This window comes from Phocoena phocoena, chromosome 3 (genome assembly GCF_963924675.1).
Source record: "Phocoena phocoena chromosome 3, mPhoPho1.1, whole genome shotgun sequence".
In the NCBI taxonomy this organism is placed as follows: Eukaryota; Metazoa; Chordata; class Mammalia; order Artiodactyla; family Phocoenidae; genus Phocoena; species Phocoena phocoena.
The window spans coordinates 156977760-157002172 of record NC_089221.1 but is presented as its reverse complement, the minus strand read 5'-3'; the positions used below and the strand labels follow the sequence as shown (position 1 = coordinate 157002172).

Genomic DNA, 24413 nt, shown 5'->3' with positions numbered 1-24413 from the left:
TAGCACTGAGATGAAAACCCATCTGTCACCGTGGATGTGGCTCAGCTCATTCCATACATATACAATCCGTTACTGTGATGGGTGAGGCCATAGTCCCCAGTTATTCAATCCAACCCTAATCTAGGTGTTACTGGGAAGGTATTTGTAGACGTGGTGAAGGTTCTCAGCCAGTTGACTTTAGTGAAGGGAGCCTGTCCTAGACAATCTGGTGGGCCTGGTTCAATCAGCTGAAAAACCTTAAAAGTATATCTGCAGCTTCCTTGAGGAGAAAGACGTTCAGCCTCTGGTCAGCAGCCTCAGCTTGTGCACAAGAGGTTCATTTTCCCCTTCCTGATGGGTGGCCCTGCAGAATTTGCACTCACTCAGCTTCCTGCAGTCTGATTATGGCTGCAGAGGCCCTGGCACTCACTCCCTCCTCTCTAGGCCCATCTGCCACCTGTATGCTTGGAGTCAGAGCTTACCATCCCATCTTCCTTGGGACCCACCCTCCATGACAGCAAGGCACAGCAAGCTTGCACCCTTCTCACTTGTACAGTGTGACTTTCTGTGACACACGTGACATGCTCGCATCTGCCATCTCATTTGTAACATTCTATGTCGTGTTCTCTCTCTGAAACCACCATGCCTAACATAAAACCCACGAATATGGTAGAGCTCCATAAGAAGAAGGATTGTTTTCAGGACTGTAGGTACCTGGCACCATGCCTGGCACAGAGGGATTCTCCAACAGCACTGTCAGAACCAACAGCCCACGGTGCTCTGCATCTGGTCCCACCAGCCAGGGCCTCCTCCCTCCTCTCACTGCTGAGGCTCCTCCCAGAGGAAAACAGCAGTGAGGGGGACTCAGAGATTTGGGGTATCAGAGAGGCTACCCAGCTGAGCTTGCAAATGGCCTTTCCTGAAGGGCCCTTCTGGTCAGGATCTTATGTTGGCTGGTACAGTGTACCCTTCTTGGCCCTTTTATGGGCCAGCTTCTGAGCCCTGCCTTGAATGAGGGGCCAAAGAAAAATCTGGAAATGTAAGTTTCTAAATTAAGAAAGTAAGTTTCTAAATTAAGTTTTTACATTAAGATTTGCAACATTTTGATATTTATGGGACCAGATCTATTATCAAGCAGTTTCTTTTTGAAACTTGAAGTCATCTAGAATAACATCAAAATATTCATATGTTAGGGAAACAGATTATATATTGGAATTGAAATCAATCACTTAAGAGGAAAAAAGAAAAGGAACTGGAATAGTAACAAACATATCTCTTACTTTATTTTTTGTTTTTGTTTTTGGTTTTTTTTGTGGTATGCGGGCCTCTCACTGCTGTGGCCTCTCCTGCTGCAGAGCACAGGCTCCGGACGCACGGGCCCTGGCGCTCCGCGGCATGTGGGATCTTCCCGGACTGGGGCACGAACCCGTGTCCCCTGCATTGGCAGGCGGACTCTCAACCACTGTGCCACCAGGGAAGCCCATATCTCTTACTTTAAACAAACTCTAGCAATTGAAGTTAATAAGAAAAGACTATTACTTGTTAGAAAAATCACTATAACATAGAAGTAATGTCACCTATAATGCTAGTATTAGAATATTTTATGACTTTGGGATTCCTTAAGCAGGGCTCAAAAATAAACTTAAGGGGAAAAATGGTAAATCTGACCATAGAAAAATTAAAGATTTCTGTAATGGAAGCTGACAATCTAAGAGAAGTATTGGTAGCTTCTAAAGTCAACAAGGGATGAATATCTAGAATGAATAATGAACTCCTGCAAATCAGAGAGGAAAAAAAAAAAAAGCCCAGTAGGAAAAAAAAAAAAAAAACCAGAACAAGCAACCCACAGAGCAAAATCTGTGGGACCAAAAAGCAACTAAAAGGCGTCAGATGCTCCACCTCACAATCAATCAAAAAAATAAAAATACCTTTAAGATACCACTTGACATCAGTCAGAATGGCAAAACCGAGAAGTCAGATACCACCAAGTTATTCTATGCTAGCAAGGAGGCTGGGACCTGGGGACATATCCACATGTCCTGCCACCCACACTAGAACCTCAGGCCAAACTCAGCTATACCCTCTATGCCCCATAGAGACCTAAAAGAGGATACTGCAGCCATAATGCCAAGAAAAGCAAGGGTTTCACAATACTTCTGAGATGCTAAAAAAAAAAAACACACAGAAACTATGGTGTGTAATTTTCAAAAATTCTGATATCCACATGCCCATCTGGAAGGTGGGCTGGGAATACCTCAATTAAGTGCCAAGAAAACCGAGTGTGATGCTGGGTCAGGGGAAGGGACTGGAGACACACCAGCGCAGGTGGGGATGATGTTAGTTAAGACCCTAAAGTGTTGGTTCTCAAATCAAACAGAGGAAAGAGGTGAAAACATCTAACTTGGAGCTTTCCTTTGTTCTGAAAGCATCACCAAAACCATTTCTGACCTATTTGAAAAGGCACAGCTCTCAAGTACATGATAAACCTGAGTGATTTGAGATTCAGGGGGCAAGTACTAAGGAAAACTGTCTGAAATTATTTTTATTTACAAACAAATAGGTAGTCACTAGTGAGCTGAAACTGGCAGTTGCTCTACGTGATGCATCACGGCAACGCACCATGGGTGTGTTGAGTTTGACTGTGACTTTAGAGGCCTTGCGCACAGATTGTTTTGATGATCACTCACCTGCATGCCAGACTGAGTAGCCCTTCTCTGCTAGGGGAGAGGTTCTAGTGCTTCTGAGCATCAAGGCATCTTCTAAAAACTCGATCTTCTTGCTGAACTGCACTTCCAAAATGGGGATAACCTCTGGCATCTTGGCAGATATCAAACGATAAGCTATATCTGGCTTCCCAATGAACCGCTGGCGGATGCTAATTTCATAAGGTGTATGAACCTTGATGTCATCTACTTCTTCTCTTTCAAATCTGTGCATGAGCAAAGAATCTGAGTTGTGGATTTCCAACCCAGAAACAAAGACGGTGAGCCTTCCTGGTTTAACATGAGATTCTGTTTTTTGGGAAATAACAGCAGGAATTTTGATCACTATCCCTTCTTTTCCCAAAGCTTTGGAACTAGCCATTGAGGCGTCCCACTTGGGCTTTGTTTCTGATGGCAACTTCCAAAGCTTGAAGCTAAAGGGCCACCAAGAAGGAGACTCCAGTTCTGTCAGCAGCCTAAAAAAGCAAACACAACACAGAAAGTAGTCAATGAGTTAATTTTTTTTTTGAAAATTGTTTTGACTTTTATAAAGAATGTTACCATTTTATAGTTTTCTTTTCCACAAGCACTCCATGAAGCAGAAAAAGCAGGCATTATTATCCCCACATTTTAGAAAAGAAAACTGAGGCTAAGAGCAGTGGGACATTTGCCTACAGATACAAAACTAACCAGAAGTAGACACACAACAAAAACACACATCCTGCGACTAGAATATTGCTCTTTTCACACTTGACCTGGTGTAATTTTGACCAAAATAAATCCTGATCATAATCTCTAGAGAGCTGTCTAATAGAACTTTCTTCAGTAATCTGTATTGCCTAATCCAGTAATGGGGACATGTGGCTACTGGGCACCTGAAATGCAGCTAATGCAATGATGAATTGAATTTTAAACTTAATTTTTTTTTTTTTTTTTTTGCGGTACGCGGGCCTCTCACTGTTGTGGCCTCTCCCATTGCGGAGCACAGGGTCCGGACGCACAGGCTCAGCAGCCATGGCTTACGGGCCCAGCCGCTCCGCGGCATGTGGGATCTTCCCGGACCGGGGCACGAACCTGTGTCCCCTGCATCGGCAGGCGGACTCTCAACCACTAAGCCACCAGGGAAGCCCTAAACTTAATTTTAATGTGGCTAGTGGCTACCATATTGGACAACTCTAAATTAACCACTTATAATATCCAGAGATATATCTAAAAAGACAATAAGAGAGGAAAACGGTGGAAGCAGGAAAGGAAAAGCAAAGGAACAAAGATCAAATGGAATAAACAGAAAACAAATAACAAGATGGTAGAATTATCACAACCATATTAGGAATCATACTAAATGTAAGTGGACTAAATTCTCTAATCAAAAGGCAGATTGTCAGCCTTTAAAGGCAGATGGTCAGTCTACAACAAGACAAAGTTATATCTTGTCGACAAGAAGCAATGTGAAATATAAAGATACAGATACACTGAAAGTAAAGGGATTGGAAAAGTAAAGTAAGAAGATATCATGCCAAAAGTAAACTTTAAGACAAGGAGTGTTACTGGGGAAAAAGAGGGGCAATGCATAATAATAAGAGGATCAATCCAAAAGAGAGACTTAATGATAGTAAATATGCGTGCATCTAATAACAGAACTTCAAAATTCATTAAGCAAAAACTGGCAAAACTAAAAGAAGAAATAGACAATCATACCTGTAGTTGTAGATTTTAACAAACTGCTCTCCACAACTGATACAGCAAGAAGACAAAAGTAATTAATAAGAATATAGACATTTTGAACAACACTATTCAACCATCTCAAACATGACTGATATTTACAGAAACATCATCCAAATGCTGAATGCACTCTGTTAAGTCCCAGAGTGTTAAGTCCCTGAACTGTTATTGTTCAGAATATAAACAATAACAACAAAAAGATTATATATAACAGAGTGGTCAACATGGCAGAGAAGAAACACCTGGAGCTCACCTCCTCCCACAGGTACACCAAACTTACAACTACTTACAGAGGAACTAACGATGAGAAGGACCTGAAGACTAGAAGAAAAAGTTTTCCACAACTAAAGTTATCAAGAAGGAACTACAGTGAGATGGGTAGAAGGGGCAGAGACACAGTATAGTTAAGACCCACATCCCCAGGTAGGTGACATACAAAAGGGAGGACAATCACAATTGCAGAGGTTCTCTCCAAGGAGTGATGGGTCCAAGCCTCACACTGAGCTCCCCAGCCCAGTATTACACAGAAGATAAGCCTCCATAACATCTGACTTTGAAGGCCAGTGGGACTTACATAAGACAGAGCTAGAGGGCTGTAGGAAACAGAAACTCTGCTCTTAAACAACATAAGCAGGCTTCCCTGGTGGCACAGTGGTTGAGTGTCCACCTGCCGATGCAGGGGACGCGGGTTTGTGCCCCAGTCCGGGAAGATCCCACATGCCGCGGAGCAGCTGGGCCCGTGAGCCATGGCCACTGAGCCTGCGTGTCCGGAGCCTGTGCTCCACAACGGGAGAGGCCGCAACAGTGAGGGGTCCGCGTACTGCAAAAAAAAAAAACCACAAACAAAATCTCACATGCTCTTAGACCCAGCACAGAGGGAGTAATCTGAAAGAAGCCTAGGTCAGTCCCACTTGTTGAACTTGGAGAAGGCTGCCAGAGAGGGAGGAGGCCACCAGAACTCCCCTGGGGACATAGATGCTGGTGGCAGCCATTTATGGGGGCCATTTAGGTTCTACCATGAGGACACTGGTGCTGGCAAGGGCAATTTTGGTGTCTAGACTATCTGCACCAGGACACGGTCCCACCCACCAGCAGGTTGGCCACAGTCCTGGGACCTCCCACACTGACAGGCCAGTTACATGAGGAAATGACCCTGACTACCAGCAGGCTGAGACCAGTCCTGGACCCACGGCCCTGTAGTCAGCCACACAAGGACCTGGCACCACCCACCAATGGACTGGAGCCAGCCCCAGGACCTCAGGCCCTATAGCCGACCATACTGGGATACAGCTCTGCCCACAGGCAGGCTGGCACCAGCCCCAGGAGTTTCAAGGCCCTTGCTCCACATACTAGCAAGCCAGTACCAGTACCGGGACTTGTCAGCACCTGCAGACAGCAGTCCAAGGCCCCCCAGGCCCCAAAGTCAACTGCACTGGGACCAGGCACCACCCACCAGCAGGCTGAGATAAGCCTCAGGAAACCCCAGGGCCACTCAGTTGGCCGCTCTGGGACCTAGCCTTGCCCACCAGTGGCCAACAGCCTCTGCATGAGGCAAGGCCTGGTAGCCAACTGGGACAGGGACAGCCCTGCCTACCAACGTGCCCACAGGGGCATCCCTAGATCATATAACTCTGGTGCTGCTGGGCACCATAGGATGTCTCCTACACAAGCCTACTTCTCCAACATCAAAAACATAACCAACCTACCTAATTCATAGAAATAAACACAGAAAATTAAGTAAACAAAAGGAGGTGACAAAGGAGCATGTTCCAAACGAAGGAAAAGATAAAATCCCAGGAGAAGAACTAAGTGAAGTGGAGATAAGCAACGTACCCAGTAAACAGTTCAAGGTAATGATCGTAAAGAAGCTCAACAAACTCAGGGAAAGAATGAATGGCCACAGTGAGAAGTTTAAGAAGAGACAGAAAATATAAAGAAGAACCAAATAGTAACTGAAACTAAAAAATACACTAGAAGGAATCAATAGATTAGATGATACAGAGGAACAGACAGGTGATCTGAAGACAGAGTAGTTGAAATCACCCAAGTTGAACAGAAAAAAGAAAGAGAAATTTTTAAAAATGAGGATAGTTTAAGATAACTCTAGTCTCATATCACAGTACTATGAGACAAGAAATCAACTATAAGAAAAAAACTGCAAAAAACACAAACACATGGAGGCTAAACAATATGCTAGTAAAACCCAATGGGGTCATAGAAGAAATCAAAGAGGAAATAAAAAAATACTTGGAGACAAAAGAAAATGGAAACATACAATCCCAAATCTGTAAGACACAGCAAAAGCAGTGCTAAGAAGGAAATTTATAGTGATATATGTCTACCTCAGGAAACAAGAAAAATCTCAAATAAACAACCTAACCTTACACCTGAAGGAAGTAGAAAATGAAAAACAAACAAAACCCAAAGTTAGAAGGAAAGAAGTCATAAAGATCAGAGTGGAAATTAATGAAATAGAGACTAAAAAAACAATAGAAAAGATCAATGAAACTTAGAGCTGGTTCTTTGAAAAGATAAATCTTTAGCCAGACTCATCAAGGAAAAAAAGAGAGAGGACCCAAATACACAAAATCAGAAATGAAAAGGAAGTTACAAATGAAACCTCAGAAATACAGAGGACTGTAAGAGATTACTACAAACAATTACATGCCAATAAGACGGACAATCTAGAAGAAATGGATAAATTCCTAGAAATGTATAATCTTTCAAGATTGAGTCAGGAAGAAATACGAACAGACTAATTATAATTATTAATTTAAAAACTCCCAACAAACAAAATTCCAGGACTAGTGGGCTTCACAGGTGAATTCCACAGAACATTTAAAAAGGAACTAATGCCTATCCTTCTCAAAGTATTCCAAAAAATTAAACAGGAAAGAATGCTTCCCAACTCATTCTACAAGGCCAGCATCACCTTGATACCAAACCAGACAGACACTACAAAAAAAGAAAATTACAGGCAAACATCACTGATGAACATAGAAGCAAAAATCCTCCAAAAATATCTGCAAAGCAAATTCAACAATACATTAAAAGGACCACACACCATGATCAGGTGGGATCTATCCCAGGGATGCAAGAATGGCTCAATATCTGCATAGCAATCAATGTGATACACCACATTAACAAACTGAAGAATAAGAATTATATGATCTCAAAAGATGCAGAAAAAGCTTCTGATAAAATTCATCATCGATTTATGATAAAAATGTTCAACATTGGGTCTAGAGGGAACATACCTCAACATAATAAACACCACATATGACAAACCTACAGCCAACATCATACTCAACAGTGAAAAGCTGAAAGCATTTTCTTTAAGATCAGGAATAAGACAAAAATGCCCACTCTTACCACTTTTATGCAACATAGTATTGGAAGTCCAACTCATAGCAATTAGACAAGAAAGAGAAATAAGAGGAATCCAGATTGGAAAGGAAAAATTAAAACTGTCACTGTTTGTAAATGTCACGATACTATACGTAGAAAATCCAAAAGATGCCACCAAAAAACTACTAGAACTCATCAATGAATTCAGTAAAATTTCAGGATACATTGCATTAATTGTTAATGGGATTCTTTTTTAATTTCTCTGATAGTTTGTTATTAGTGTATAGAAATGTTGCATTTCTATACACTAATAACAAACTATCAGAGAAATTAAAAAAGAATCCCATTAACAATTACATCAAAAAGAATGAAATACCTAGGAATAAATCTAACTAAGGCAGTTAAAGACCTATATTTGGAAAACTATAAGACACTGATGAAAGAAATCAAAGGTGACAAAAACAAATGGAAAGATACCATGCTTATGGATTGGAAGAATTAATATTATTAAAATGACCATACTATCCAAGGCAATCTACAGATTCAAAGCAATTCTTATCAAAATACCAATGGCATTTTTCATAAAACTAGAAAAAAAATCCTAAAATTTGTATGGAAACACAAAAGGCGCAGAAATAGCCAAAGCAATCCTGAGAAAGAAGAACAAAGTAGGAGGTATCATGCTCTGATTTCAAACTATACTACAAAGCTACAGTAATCAAAAAAGTAAGGTACTGGCACAAAAACAGACACAAAGATCAATGGAACAGAACAGATAGCCCAGAAATGAAGTCACACTTATATGGTCCATTAATCTACAATAAAGAAGGCAAGAATATACAACCTGGTAAAGAAAGCCTCTTCAATAAATAGTGTTGGGAAAACTGGACAGCTACATGCAAAAGAGTCAAACTGGACTACTTTCTCATACCATACACAAAAATAGACGCAAAATGGATTAAAGAGTTAAATTTAAGATCTGAAACCATAAAACTCCTATAAGAAAACATAGGCAGTACACCCTTTGACATCAGCCTTAGCAATATTTTTTGGATATGTCTCCGCAGGCAAGGGAAACATAAGAAAAATAAGACACTTGCAAACAATATACATGCACGGGGTTACTATCTAAAATATACAAAGACCTCATACAACTCAACATCAAAAAAAACTAAACAACCCAATCAAAAAAATGGGCAGAGGACCTGAACAGGCATTTTTTCCAAAGAAGACATACAGATGGCCAACATACACAAGAAAAGATGCTCAATATCACTAATTATCAGGGAAATGCAAATCAAAATTACAATGAGATATCACTTCACATCTGTCAGTTGGCTGTTATCAAAAAGACAACAAATAAGAAATGTTGGCAAAGAAATGGATAAAGGGGAACTCTGGAACACTGTTGGCGGGAATGTAAATTGGTACAGCTACAGAAAACTATGGAAAACATTATGGAAATTCCTCAAAAAATTAAAACTAGAACTACCATGCGTTCCAGCAATTCCACTCCTGGGTATTTTTCTGAGGAAAACAAAAACACTAATTCAAAAAGATATATGTACCTCTATTTTCAATGAAGCATTAATCATAACAGCCAAATTACAGAAGCAACCTAAGTGCCCATTGACAGATGAATGCATAAATATGTAGTATATATATAGAATGGAAACCGTAAAAAAAGATTGAAATCTTGCCATTTGCAACAACATGGATGGACTTGAAGGGTACTATGCAATGTGAAATAAGTCAGAGAAAGACAAATACTGTATGATTTCACTTATATGTGGAATCTAAAACAAAACAAATGAACAAACATAACAAACCAGAAACAGAGTCAAAGATACAGAGAACAAGCAGGTGGTTGCCAGAAGGGAGAGGAGGATGAGTAAAACAGGTGAGGAAGATTAAGAGGTACAAAGTTCCAGGCACAAAATAAATGAGTCAAAGGGATGAAATTCAGCATGGGGAATATAGTCAATAATAATATAATATCTTTGAATGGTGACAGACAGTAACTAGACTTATCATGGTGATTCTTTTGTAATGTACAGAAATTTCAAAACACTTATGTTGTGCACCTGGAACTAATATAGTGCTGTAGGTAAATTACACTTCAAAAACTGATACAGATGAACTTATTTACAAAACAGAAACAGCATCACAGACAAAAGAGAACAAATTTATGGTTACCTAAGGGGAAGGTGGGGCGGACAGATTAAGAATTTGGGATTAAAAGATACACACTACCATATATAAAACAGATAACCAACAAGGACCTACTGTATAGCACAGGGAACTATATTCAGTATCTTGTAATAACCTGTAATGGAAAAGAATCTGAAAAAGAATATACATACACATATATATGTATAACTGAATCACTTTGCTGTACACCTGAAACATCGTAAATCAATTATACTTCAATTAAAATAAATAAAAATCTTTAAAAAGAAAAAAACAAAGAAACAAACTAATAAAAAAGGAGATCAGTTTTGTGGTTACTGGAGGTGGAGACTGGGGGAAGGGGAAATTGGATGAAGGTAGTCAAAAGGTACAAACTTCCAATAATAAGATTAAGTACTAGGGATGTAATGTATACAACATGATTAATTTAATTAACACTGATGTATGTTATACATGAAAGTTGATAAGAGAGTAAATCCTGTAAGTTCTTATCCCAAGGAAAAAAAAAATTTCTGTTCTATTTTGTATCTATCAGAGACAATGGATGTTCATTAAACTTACTGTGGTAATCATTTCATAATGTATGTAAGTCAAATCATTATACTGGACATCAAACTTACACAATATGGTAGGGCAGTTATATCTCAATAACACTGTAAGAAAAAAGAGTGTAACAAGTCTCAATAAATTTCAAGTATTGAAATTATATAGAGCACATCCTTTGTCCTCAAAGAAATGAAACTAGAAATCAATAACAAAAAGCTAACTAGAAAATCCTCAAATATTTGGAAACTAAACACAATTCTAAAATAAAGGAAATTAGAAAATATTTGAAGTGAACGAAACTAAAAACATGATACACAAAAAAACAGGGGGATGCAAATAGAGCAGTCATAAGAGGGAAATTCATATCTCTCAATGCATATGTTTGAAAACTTCTTAGGAAGGTTTAAAATCAGTGATCTAAGTCTCTACCTCAAAAAGTTACAGATTATACCCAGAGTAAGTAGAAGAAAGGAAAAGTAGGAATCAATGAAATGGGGGCTTCCCTGGTGGCACAGTGGTTAAGAATCTGCCTGCCAAGGCAGGGGACACGGGTTTGAACCCTGGTCTGGGAAGATCCCACATGCCGCGGAGCAACTATGCCTGCGTGCGCCACAACTACTGAGCCTGCGCTCTGGAGCCCATGAGCCACAACTATTGAGCCCATGTGCCACAACTACTGAAGCCCACGCACCTAGGGCCCATGCTCCGCAACAAGATAAGCCACCACAATGAGAAGCCCACACACCGCAATGAAGAGTAGCTCCTGTTCGCTGCAACTAGAGAAAGCCCGTGTGCAGCAACAAAGACCCAGTGCAGCCAAAAATAAATAAATAAATAAATTTATTTTTAAAAAACTCAATGAAATGGAAAACAGAAGAAATACAAAATATTAACAAAGCCAGAAGTTGCTTCTTTGAAGTAATTTTTAAAATTAAACACCTAGCAAGAAATAATAAAGAAAAAATAAAGAAAATGCAAATTACCAATATCAGGAATAAAAAAAGGGGCATCACCACAGATCATTTAGCCTTTGAAAGGTTTATGGGGAATTTTATACTCAACTCTATACCTATAAATGGGACAATTTACATGAAATACACAAAACACTGGAAAAACCCAAAATTTCAAAACTGAGGCAAGAAATAGTTTAATAATAAGAATAGCCTCACAAGGAAATTGAATCTGTAATTTAAAATCTTGCCATAGAGAAAACTGTGGTCCAAGTGGCTTCACTGATGAATTCTGCCAAATATATAGAGAGGAAATCATCATAACTGTATACCAACTCTTTAAAAGAATAGAACAAGAGTGAATGTTTTGCCCATTTAGTTCACAAGACCAGTATAACTCCTATACGTAAACCTGATGAGGACATTACAAGGAAATACGTACATTAACAATATCCTTCAGTAACACAGATATAGAGTTCCATGAAAATATTAAGTCAAATCTAATAATATATAAAAAAAGAATATAATATCATGATTAAGTGATATTAATCCCAGGAAACTGAAGTTGGTTTAACATTTGAAAATTAATCACCGCAACTTATTTCATTGGTAGAAAAACAAAAGGAAAACTGTATGATCATCACAAAAGATGCAAAAACAGATTCTGATGAAATTCAGTACTCATTCATGTTAAAACCCCAGCAAGCTAGAAGGAAATTTCTTCAATCTGATAAAGGATATCTATAAAAGCATACATGTATGTATGTATAAAAAACGTACATGTAACTGTATGCCTCATGTTGAAAAAGTCAATGTCTTCTGTTTAAGATCAGAAACAAATTTAAAAAAATGGGCAGACTTCTAAAGTATCTGAATTTTGAAAGTATTCCCCAAGTCTACACAGAGATCCAATGGCAAAGGGTAGAGCCTTGTCAGCACAAGGCACTTAAACATAACCTCTGACTAATCAATGGCTGACCACTAAGCTATGCTGATGCAGGGACAACCACCAGGAACCAAGCCATACTTAAAAATTAAAACATAAAAAAAAACAAAAATAAAAAAGCTGCACATGACAGTGGAAACACACTCCACAGAGTTAGTTCAGGCAAATTACTAAAATGAGTAAACAAATAAAAACAACCACAAACACCACCATCCTGTGGCAAGGGAGATCAGAATCCAGAGTTGCAACAATGTATTATTTAAAATGCCAAGTTTTCTACAAAGAAGTATTAGATATGCAAGGAAACAGAAAAATGTGACTCATACACAGGAGTAGAAAAAAAGGTCAACAGAATCCATTTCTGAGAGCACTCATATACTGGACTTAAGAGGTGAAGATGTCAAAGAAGTAATTATAAATGTTCAAGAGTTAAAGAAAACCATGTTAAGAAGAGTAAAGAAAAGTATCGTGACAATGATTCATCAGAGACTATCAAATCAGAGAGAGAAATTATATAAAAAAGAACCAAATGGAATTTCTTAAATTAAAACAATAGTAAGATACATCCTAGTTAAACCACTGAAAGCCAAAGACAGAGAGAAAACTGTGAAAGCAGCAACAGAAAAATGATTTATCATGAATAAGGAAATCATAATAATATTAACGGTTGACCTCTATCATAAACAATGAGCACCAGAAGGTAATGGGATGACAAAAACCAAGTTCTGAGAGAAATAGAACTGCCAGTAGAGAATTCTACACCAGCAAAACTAGCAGGGAAAATACATTACCAAACACATAAATGCTGAGAAACTTCACTGCTAGCAAGCCTGTTTCCTGAAAAAAAGACTAAAGGATGTTCCTTGGGCTGAAAAGAAATGACACCTCCAGAAGGAAACTCAAATCCACACAAAGAAACAAAAAGCACTGGTAATGAGATCATGCAGGTAATTAGAGAATATAAGTATTTTGTTTACTTTTCCTAACTGATTTAAAAGGTAATTGCATAAAATAATAATTTTAAATTATACTGAGGCTTATAACATATAAAGATATAATATATATGACAAATAATGGCATAAAAGGGGGTTAGGAGTGTGATAACAGATTGTAACTCAAGTCCACAGGTAGAAATGATGTGTACTGAAAGCAGTATCTGGATTAGAATAAAATATTCTATATTTTTCTTTCTTCTCTTAATTTCTTTAAAATATACAAGACTGTACAAAGTAATAATTATAGTACTGTTTTATTGCGTTTAAAATATATATAGATGTACTATATATGACAATGGCACAAAGGTAGGGGAGGAAATGAAGCTATAATGGAGTACATTAAATTGGCATTAATCTGAAATAGATCATAAGATGTACATTGTAATATCTAACATAACAATTAAGAAAATAATTTTTAAAATACTAATGAAATAATTTAAATAGTACACTAGAAAAAAAGCTAATGCACACACAGAGGTGGTAAAGGAGAAATAGAAAGAAAAAAGCTACAGACATATAGAAAACACATAGCAAAGTCACAGAAGTAAATCCAACCATACCAATAATTAGAATAAATGTAAATGAATAACACTGTAATCAAAAGGCAGAAGTTGTCACTCTGGATTAAAAAAAAAGATCAGACTATATGTTGTTCATAAGTGACACATTTTAAATTCAAAGCTATAGACTGCAAGTAAAAAGAGAAAAGATACACCACACAAACAGTGATCCTAAGGGAGGTATAGAGTTATTCTATTGTTATTAGACAAAATAAAAATTTTTTAAAAATTAACACAGGTGAAGAGAGTCATTTTATAATGATAAAAGGGTCAATTCATTATGAAGAAACAATAATTATGAATATATACACACCTAACAATAGAATCACAAAATACATTACGAAAACATTGACAAAATTGAAGGAGAAATAGACAATTCAACAATAATAGTTGGAGACTTCAATGCCCTACTCTCAAAATGGACTGAAAAAACCATCAAAGATACAGAACACTTGAACATTATCAACCAATTCCATCTAACTGGTATCTAAATAACGCTGCATCCGACAACACTGGGATGTACACTCTTCTCAAGTATAAATGGAACATTCTCCCACATAGATGCTATGCTAGACCATGGGTCAGGAAACTTTTTATACAAAGGGCCAAACAATAAATATTTTAGGCTTTGAGGACCAACTGTCTCTGTTACAAATATTCAACTCTTCCATTAGACCAGGAAAACAACCACAAATGAATGGGCATGGCTGTGTCCCAATAAAACTTCATTTGTAAAAATAGGAGGTGAGATGAATTTAGTCTGCTGTCATTTGCCAGCTCCTTGCTAAGTCATAAAACAGGTCTCAATAAATTCAAAAAGATTTAGATAATGCAAAGTATCTTTGTTCACTGACCATGATGGAATGAAATAGAAATCAACAGAACGGAATTTCAGAAGACCACAAATATTTGGAAATTAACCCACTTCCAAATAACCAATAGGTTAAAGAAAGAATCCTGAGGACAATTAGAAAATGGTCTGAGCTACATAAAAATAAAAATACTGCATACCAAAGTTTATGGGATGCAGCTAAAGCAGTAATTAGAGGGAAATTTATAACCATAAAACCTGTATTACAGAAGATCTCAAATCAAAAACATAAGCTTTCACATTAAGAAACAAGAAAATAGAAGAGCAAATTAAAGAGGGGAGGAAATCAATGACATAGAAAAGAGAAATATAAAAGTCATTGAAAACAAAAATTAATTATTAGAAAATATCAACAAAATTGACAAACTGTTCAATTGGACCAACCAAGAAGAAAGAACACAAAAATTACTAAAATCAGGACTTCCCTGGTGGTCCTGTAGGTAAGACTCCACGCTCCCAATGCAGAGGCCCCAGGTTCGACCCCTGGTTGGGGGACTAGATCCCACATGCATGCCACAACTAAGAGTTCACATGTGGCAACTAAGAAGCCCTCATGCCGCAACTAAAAGACCCCACACGCCACAATGAAGATCCTGCATGCCACAACTAAGACCCAGCACAGCCAAAATAAATAAATAATCTTTTTAAAAAATTACTAAAATTGGGAATGAAAGCAGAACATTAATACAGACCTTACATAAATGAAAAGGATTATAAAGGAAGTCACAAGCAACTTTACGCTACAACATTAGACAATTTAGATAACATTTTAAAATTCCTAGAACACCACAAACTACTAAACTGACTCAAGAAGAAAAGGAAAATTTGAATATACCTATTCAAGTAAAGAAATGAATTGGTAATTATATTCCACACACATAAAAAACTCAGGCCCAGTTGGCATCAGTGGTAAATTCTATTAAGATTTAAAGAAGAAATAATACCAATCCTTCACAAATTTCTCCAGAAACTACAGATGAGGGACAGTATTACCCAAACCAAATTTAGATAAACACATCACAAGAAAGAGAACTACAGACCAATAAACCTCATGACTACAGACACAAAATCCCCAACAAAGTTACCAAACCAAACCCAAAAGGACTATGTACCATGACCAAGTGGGACTTATCACAAGAACAAAAATATCTGAAATGTTTAGTATCTGAAAATCAATTAAGATACTACACTGTATTAACAGAATCAAGGACAAAAACCACATGACCATCTCAATAGATGGTGAAAATGCTTTTGATAAAACCCAATATTCATTCTTAATAAAAACACTAAATGAACCAGATATAGAAGTGAACTTCCTCAATCTGATATCAGAAACCTACAGGCAACATCAAACTTAACAGTGAAAGACTGAATGTCTTCTCCCCTAATACTGGGAACAAGTAAAGGATGTCTGCACTCACCACTTCCAGCCAACACTGTATTACAAATTCTAGATAGTACAATTAGGTAAGAAATAGAAATAAAAGGCATCAAGATTAGAAGCAAAAAAGTAAAACAATCTTTATTCACAGAAGACATGATTCTGCAGGTGGAAAATCCTACAGATCCACACAGAAGCCACTAGGACTAATAAACGAATTCAGAAAGTTGGCTGGATACAAGACAAGATCAATTGAAGGCCTTCCAATTCTAGGACTAGATAGAGTAGATACACTTCTCCCTGTTCTCCCCACTAAATACAGCTTAAAACCCTGGATATTATATATGAAACACACATAAGATTATGGAGAGTGGAGAGAAAAAGTCAGGCTGGTAGGTCTCAGGACTTCAGAAACTCTGAGGAAGCGAGTTCTCTTTTTATTTACTATATTCTGAACTGAGTCCTGAAGAAGCCAGAAACCTGGATAAACAGACAATAAATAAATAAATAAAAGAAAGCCTACTCTCCCTACCCTGTAGAAAAGGGGAAGCTGACAAGACAGAGAACTTTTAGTCAATAACAGCTCTACTCCAGCCAAACTCCCCAGAAAGAAGTGCAGCCCACTCCCATCCTCATCAGCAAACACCACATGAGGAGCCTAGACACGGACCCTCTCCTACCTGCACTGAGGGGTACTTCTTCCTAACTGGGGTAGTGTCAGAGAAGGCCATGTGAGGAGCCAGCAGTAATGAGGGAAACCTTACAGGTCAACATAGGCCAGGAGGGGGTAACAAGACAGCCCTCATTCTCCCAATCAGGGTGGTATTAGCAGAGGCCTATGGGGAAACCTGAAATTCCACCCCCAGTCAGTAGCAACAGGTGTCCTTTTCCATCCCAAGGCATAAACTAGGGCCAAGAGAAGAATCTGGACTCTCATCCCCACATGGCAGTAAGAAGAATCAGCTCCTTGCTCCCCGGGGCAATGTGTCAAAGAAAGATCTGCTAAAACAGAATATAATGTCCAGAGTTCCATAAGATAATACCCTATACAATAGAGAAAAGAGAATAGATAGATTAGTGGTGACCTGGGCTAGGGTGAGAACAGAGAGTGACAGCAAATGGGCTTGAGGCAACCTTTGGGGGTGATGGAAATGTCCTAAAATTGAACTATAGTGATGTTTGTCCAACTCTGTACATTTATTAAAAATCATTATTCATATAAAATGAGTGAATTTTGTGGTATATAAATTAGAAAGCTGTTCTAAAATATCTACACAGACACAATGGAGTAAAAAAACATCTAAAATAGGGGGAAAAAAACATTAGCCACAAAGAAACAGTAAATTCTCTTTAGCAATAACATACGCAAAGAGGACAATGGAAAAACATCTTCAAAACGTTGAGCTAAATTTGGCTCAACTGTGAAGAGCCAAATTATCATTCAGAGTGTCAGTAAAATAAAGGCATTTTCCAACATATAAAGACTGAGACAATACTACTTACTCACAGACCCCAGTGAAAACAGAATCAGACCAATTATTTCACCAAGTAGATTCCAGCAAACTGCGATCAAGTCTGCATTACTAACACGTCCTCGTTTCATTTAAAGAGACATGTGTGAACCTGTGTGCTTAACTGAACAGAACAGACTGCATTTTGGATTTGACCTCCACCTTATGCTGATATAGCATGAACCAAATTTTACTCTTGTACTGGGCAAAGGCAGATGGCTGACCACATGACTGCTATGGCCACATTTCCAAGATAAAATCTGGACACTCCAACAATAGATTTCCTAGTATCCTATGCAAAGTGCTTAGAAACCCAATGAAACGTAAATTGTAATTATATCTTCAAATCACAATTCTTGACAAACAACTGAGGTAATGGTTCTAAGACACCAAATAAATTCTTTTGTTTATTTTAGCTGTGCCTCTTTTCTCGGTTGACATACAGAATACCAAAAAGTAGGAAGTGTCTAATCCAGAATTTTAATATATGTAAATAAACTTTGTTTTCTAAAAATTCACTATGTAGTCCTTATTTTACCACAGAATGTGAGGAAGTGGTGAAGATCTGATTAAAGAATGGCATGGCTGTTGAATGAGCATTAGGGAACCAGGGCTCTTAACTCCCTCCCAAGAGGCAGCTGCAAATAAAGCCTCTGGATGCCAACCTCACTGACAAGACTTGCTCCAGTAACTCTGACGTTCTGCGCCATCCCTTGCTACTGCTCTGTAATGTGGACTTTATCTGGTATTTGTCTGACCATTCACCCAACATAGTTATATTTAAAGTGTAAAAAATGGTCACAGGAACTGTCCAGGAACCCATGATATTATATAATTTAAGGTTTACAATCCTAGACATTACTCCTTGCTAAATTATTGGATCAAAAATGTCACAACATGCTCAAAGATGGAAGCTTAAAGTTCAATAAGATACTAATTGCAACGGATTGAAACTCAAATATTTTTAAATCCAGGGATTCAAAAGGATTTTAAAAATAATAACTGAACATCTTTTGAGGATAAAGAACAAAGTCATTACCTTGAAAACTGCTAAATACAGAAAAACAGCAAACCTCCATGAAATCTGCCCCAGAATGAAATGGTACATGAAGGGCAGCATCTATTCATAAAAGCCATATAGTTAGTGGCAGCAGGGAAGATGGTGGAATAGGAAGCTGCAGGAATCTGTCCCTCCAGCAAAATGAAGGAACTGGCAGAACTGTCTGAAGCAACTATTTTGGAACTCTAGGTCAAGGAGAACATCTGCAGCATCCAGCAGTGAGTTTGATGGAGAGACCAAGAAATTTCAATCAACTTCTGCTTTCAAGCAGTAGCAACTACCAACCCCCATCCCACAAATCCATAACTGGCAGCTGTGGGACGGCCGCAAGTATTCTTAGTATGGCCTGTTGAAGCCAGGGTGGGCAATAAAGACCCTTCCTCCAAAAACTGGGACTGTGAGTCTGATTGGGGCTTCTGATTGCTGAGAGGTTGGCACAGAGTTTTCTACCACCATGAGCTGAAGTGGCTTCCCAGCCAGGAGGGAATTGAGAGAAACAAGACCTATTTACTTTTTCCTTCTTCGGAAATTCAGTGACCACACTTAACAAGGAATACACACTTTGAAAAAATAATTTGGAAAAGTCACAAAAAGTCAGTTCCAACCCTCAGCAAGCAAAACCCAGCAACCCCTGAGGCATACGAGAATTAGATTTCCAGAGTATTATCAGTTAACTTGGGCTGCCACAGACTGGGTAGCTTAAGCAACAAATATTTATTTCTTACAGTTCTGGAAGATGAAAAAGTCCAAAGTGTTCAGTCTCTACTAAGGCCTAGTAGCAGGCCAAGAACTGTTTCTCAAAAGGAAAGTAGTTATCTGCAGAGGATAGCAGGGCTTTGCTCCAAAGTCCTAAGGGTGAGCACTGTGATTCCCTATAGAGGTCTGCAAAAGGCTCCAAAGAGCACCCCTATCTGCCACTGACCCATCATATACCACTGGATCATATGGCCCAAGTGACAGAGCAGCTCTGTGGCAATCTGGACCTGTTTCAGAGCCTTCTCTTGCTCTAGGCCCTACTCAAAACTGGCAGTTTTCGAGTCACTTGGTAAATGTGCCAGAGTAACACACCCAAATGAGGAATATGTTGCTTCCAAAACACTAAGAAGCATTGTGCCTCCTTTCTGGTTGTAGGAAGCGCCAGATGCAACAACTTAACCTTCACCATAGAAGAGATACTCCAATAAGCCATACACCATTGGACTTCCAAAAATTTCACTGAAGTAGAAGGCCCTTGAATTTGTCAGATTTCCCATCCTCTGACATGCACATGTCTTATGAGTCTAGAGTATTTGCTACTTCTTACTCAGTCCAATCAGCATTAATAGCATGCTATCTTGTGGAAGAGAAAGGCATCAAGATCTTTGTGAACTATATTATGACATAGGGCTGAAAAGTTGGTATACCCTTGAAGTAGGACAGTGAAGGTGTATTGCTGGCCTTGTCAGCTGATAGAAACTGCTTCTGGTGGTCTTTACTAACAGGGATGGAAAAAAAGCATTTACCAGAGCAGGTGCTGCATACCAGGTACCAGAGGATGTGTTAATTTGCTCAAGCAGTAGTTACATCTGGAATAGCAACTGCAATTATAGTCACCACCTGGTTAAGTTTAAGATAATCCACTGTCCTGAAAGATCCATCTTTTTTCTGCACAAATAGGTGACCTGAATGGAGATGGGGTAGGACTCACTATCCATGCATCCTTCAAGTCCTTGAAGGTGGTACTAATCTCTGTAATCCCTCCAGGAATGCAAAATTGCTTTTGGTATACTATTTTTCTAGGTAGAAGCAGTTCTAGTGACTTTTACTTGGTCTTTCCCACCAGAATCTCTCTCATTCCAGAGGTCAGGGAACCAGTGTGGGGATTCTGCCAGTTACTGAGTATGTCTATTCCAATTATATACTCCAGAACTAGGAAAAATTACCATAGGATGGGTTCAGGGGCCATCTCACTGTGAGATGAACCTGAGCTAAAACTCTACTGATCACGACCTCTATAAGCCCCTAGGTGAGCCACAGTGATCTTTTGGGTCTCCTAGAATCAGTGTCAGTTTGGAGCCAGTGTCCAGTAGTCCCTGAAAAATCTGATTTCCTTTTCCCCAATGCACAGTCACCCTGGTAAAACGCCATATGTCTCTCTGGGAAAGGCTGGGAGAAAGATTAACAGTACAAAATTTGGTAGCATACTGGGGTCCTTCCACAAGGGGACCCACCTTCCCCGTCATTCAAGGGGTTCTGGGTGTGTAAACCGGGTCAAATCTAGAAATCAATTAAGGAGCCGTGACTTTTTTTTTTTAATTCAGGTTAGATGCTTGTTCACATGACCTAGAACTCTTCTGCTTAACAGATCAAGTAAGAATTGAGCAGACTGCCCAACTGTTTCTCTTCTAGGGGCACATGACCAACTAGCTAATGCCATAGGTCTCTGGGAGTCAGACTATTCTGATTGCTGCTTTGACTCTGCTGTCCATTATGGTAACCAACCCAGTTGTCTTTGGTGATTAAGTGCTACCACTTAGCTTTGCCACCTCAGGATCCAATTATCCCTGCTGCATTTAAGGATCCCAGCTCAGCAGCTTCCCAGCTCAGATCCCAGCCACTTCCCACTGTAATTTCTGGCCTACAGAGAAGAGCAACCACACAGCTCAAGGATGCTGGGGCTCCCCTTAAAAATTTATTTCTCACAGTCATGGTAAAAAGTGTGTCTTCTTGGACCCTGCCAGGATGGGTGAGGAGATCTCACATAATAAATCTATTCTACCATTCCAATCTTCCTCAGTCTTGGATCCTTCCTCTGGAGTATACCAAGGCAGTTCTGACATTTCAGACTCCATTTAGAGTAAGCCACCTTTTAGTCCACATCTCAGCCAACCAACCAAACTGTTAGAGCCTTTCTAACTCCTCGAGCCATGGTACCAAATCCAGGATCTCTGCTTAGTGAGTCCATTTCAGTAAAGTCAGCCCCATCCAACTTCATATTCCTCTCACCATCATCCCACACCCGAGATATCCATTCCCACAGGATTTCTGTCTGTATAAACTGGAAAACTCATGCAGTTCTTTCAGAGTGCAGTGCACCTCTTCATGGGCCACACTTTATGCCTCATCTTCTGGGCTGTGCTGAGACTTAACTCTAACTCTAATATACCTGGAAGCAAAGGGGGGGGTGGGGGGGGGGTCTTGAAAGAAATCTGCACCGTCTTGCAAAGCAATTATCTTGGGGGAGGCCATTACAGCTTCCTCAGGCAAAGTGTGGTTAATCGCCTCAGACAGGGGAGGAAGCGCTGCTTCTACTGGCAAAGAAGATTCATCAGAATTTAGGGGTTCTATTTTCTCAGTTTCATTAGGATCTTCCCATATGTCTACATTCCAATTTTCAGGATCCCATTTCTCCCCTATCAATACCCTCAGTTTAACAGCAGACACCATGCAAAGTTGAGATTTCAATTTACATTGTAATTTAGTCACTCACAGGATGACACTCCGGATCTGAATTTCAAAAATCTCAGTGCTGCAGCTACGGGACCTAAGGTTTTCCTTCAAGGCAGATATAGAAATGTTCAGGTCATTATGGGGCACTCTGAACTCACCCTTTCCTTTCCACACTTTGTCCAGTAGAGTTAGAGCAGCCAGCCAATCTCATTACTCATTAGTTTGACAAAAATGTTATTAGGTATCAAATACATGGTCACTCAGAGCCTTTTTAAAATATTTGATTACGAGTATCCCATAACAATTATTTTACATATCACCATTGCCACATCATCAGTGCCTTCTACACCACTTGAAATAAGAGTTATTAGTCGCTTTAAATCTAATCAGATTAGAGATTCCAAAAACCTTAGAATTCATAAAACTCACCCTTCACTCTCAGTACAGAAAGAGAAAGAGGGAGGGGGCCAGGGAGACAGAAAGGGAGACAGAGAGGGAAGGAGGGACAGAGGGACAGAGAAACAGAGAGAGAGAGAGAGAGAGAGAAGAGACCACATTTTGTGAAGACTACTGAAAACACTATAACTGCATAAATCTAGGACTGTCATGGGAAGAGAGACCAGATATTCTCAGACCACAGAGCACTGCTCTCAAACACTGTGACCACACCCCTTTTCAGCAGAACCAAAAATTTCACAGTCCACGCAGGCCTTCCCATACAAGACATAACATACCAAGACAAGGCTATCCATAACAACCCAAGAGATAAGAGAATAGGGCATCCATGAAACAATAATAGGCTGCTGTTCAAAAGGAACATTGGAAAACAAAAAATAAGTCTTGGAAATTAAAAACATGATAACAGAAATAGAAGGTAGGAAGATAAAATTCAAGAAATAAAACCAGAACAAAAGGATGAGGAGAAAGAAAAATGAGAACAATATTAGAAGATCAGTTCAGGAAGTCAGATAACAAAAAAAGGAGGAGTTCCAAAAGGAACACATTTTAAAAACTGAGGGGGAAAAATTATCAAAGAAATAATACAGGAAATTTCCCCAGCTCTGATGGACAAATTAGAGAGCTCACTTTGGGCCTACCACAATCGACTTGAAAGGACCCACGCCAAAGAGCATGATGAACCACAAGACCACTCCAGGAACATCAGTCAGCTGCTCTCTGGATAACTCACCACAGAGCTACACAGTGTGGTGCCCTGCATGCACCCTTCCTGTTCAGGTTTTCATATTTTAACTCAATGTTTTTCCTATAGTATTATTTGGCATATTAAAAAAAAATAACTTTATAGGGCTTCCCTGGTGGCGCAGTGGTTGAGGGTCCGCCTGCCGATGTAGGGGAAACGGGTTCGTGCCCCGGTCCGGGAAGATCCCACATGCCGCGGAGCGGCTGGGCCCGTGAGCCATGGCTGCTGAGCCTGCGCGTCCGGAGCCTGTGCTCCGCAGCGGGAGAGGCCACAACAGTGAGAGGCCCGCGTACCGCAAAAAAAAAAAAAAAAAGCCTTATAAATGGTATCCTGCTGTACACATCTCTTTGCAACCTGCTTTGTTTTTTTCATACTGCTTTGGGATTTATTCAAGCTGATATGTATAGATCTAACATATAACAGTTACCGTGAAAGAATTAGTCTATTTTGTGACTAAAACATAGCTTATATACCCAATCCCCCTTGAGAAGCAACTGACTGCAATCGCTCGCTACCATCCACAATCCTTTAATGAAAGTCATGTCCACACATGCTGTGCACAAGTGCCAGTTTCCCTAAGATACACATCTGAAAGAGCAAGGTCACAGTCATGGGTTCTGTGCACCTCTGGCTTCACTAGGTATTGACAATTGCTCTCCTAAGTGGCTGAACCATTTCATATTACCGACAAAAACATTAGAGTTCTTATCACCCCACATCTTAACCAACAGCTGGTGTTACCCAACTAATACATGTGTTGGTTTAATTTACCTTTCCCTAATCACTAGGGATGCTAAACTCCCTTTTCATTGGTCTTTTGGGATTTCTCATTTGTGAGACACTGTGGCAGAGACAACTAATGATCCCTAGTATCCATTTTCCTGTTCTTCCTTCCATAATGGAATACCTGAGTAATCTCTCACAACTACCCCACTTCTTTGTTCCTAGGTGTAACTATGAGATTAAGTCCTACCAGTAGGATATGAGCAGAAGTAATATGTGCAACTTTGGGGTCACCTTCT

General features: G+C 39.2%; 1 protein-coding gene across 1 annotated transcript in view; it reads right to left on the bottom strand.

The window, feature by feature from the left end:
* The window catches only part of SNAP47 (synaptosome associated protein 47), a 50428-nt gene that overhangs the window by 23129 nt on the left and 2886 nt on the right, over window positions 1-24413 (bottom strand). Inside the window, exon 2 of the mRNA XM_065874599.1 lies at window positions 2667-3157. Within this exon, the coding sequence (XP_065730671.1) occupies window positions 2667-3157 (491 nt within the window). The remainder of the gene's footprint in view (window positions 1-2666; window positions 3158-24413) is intronic.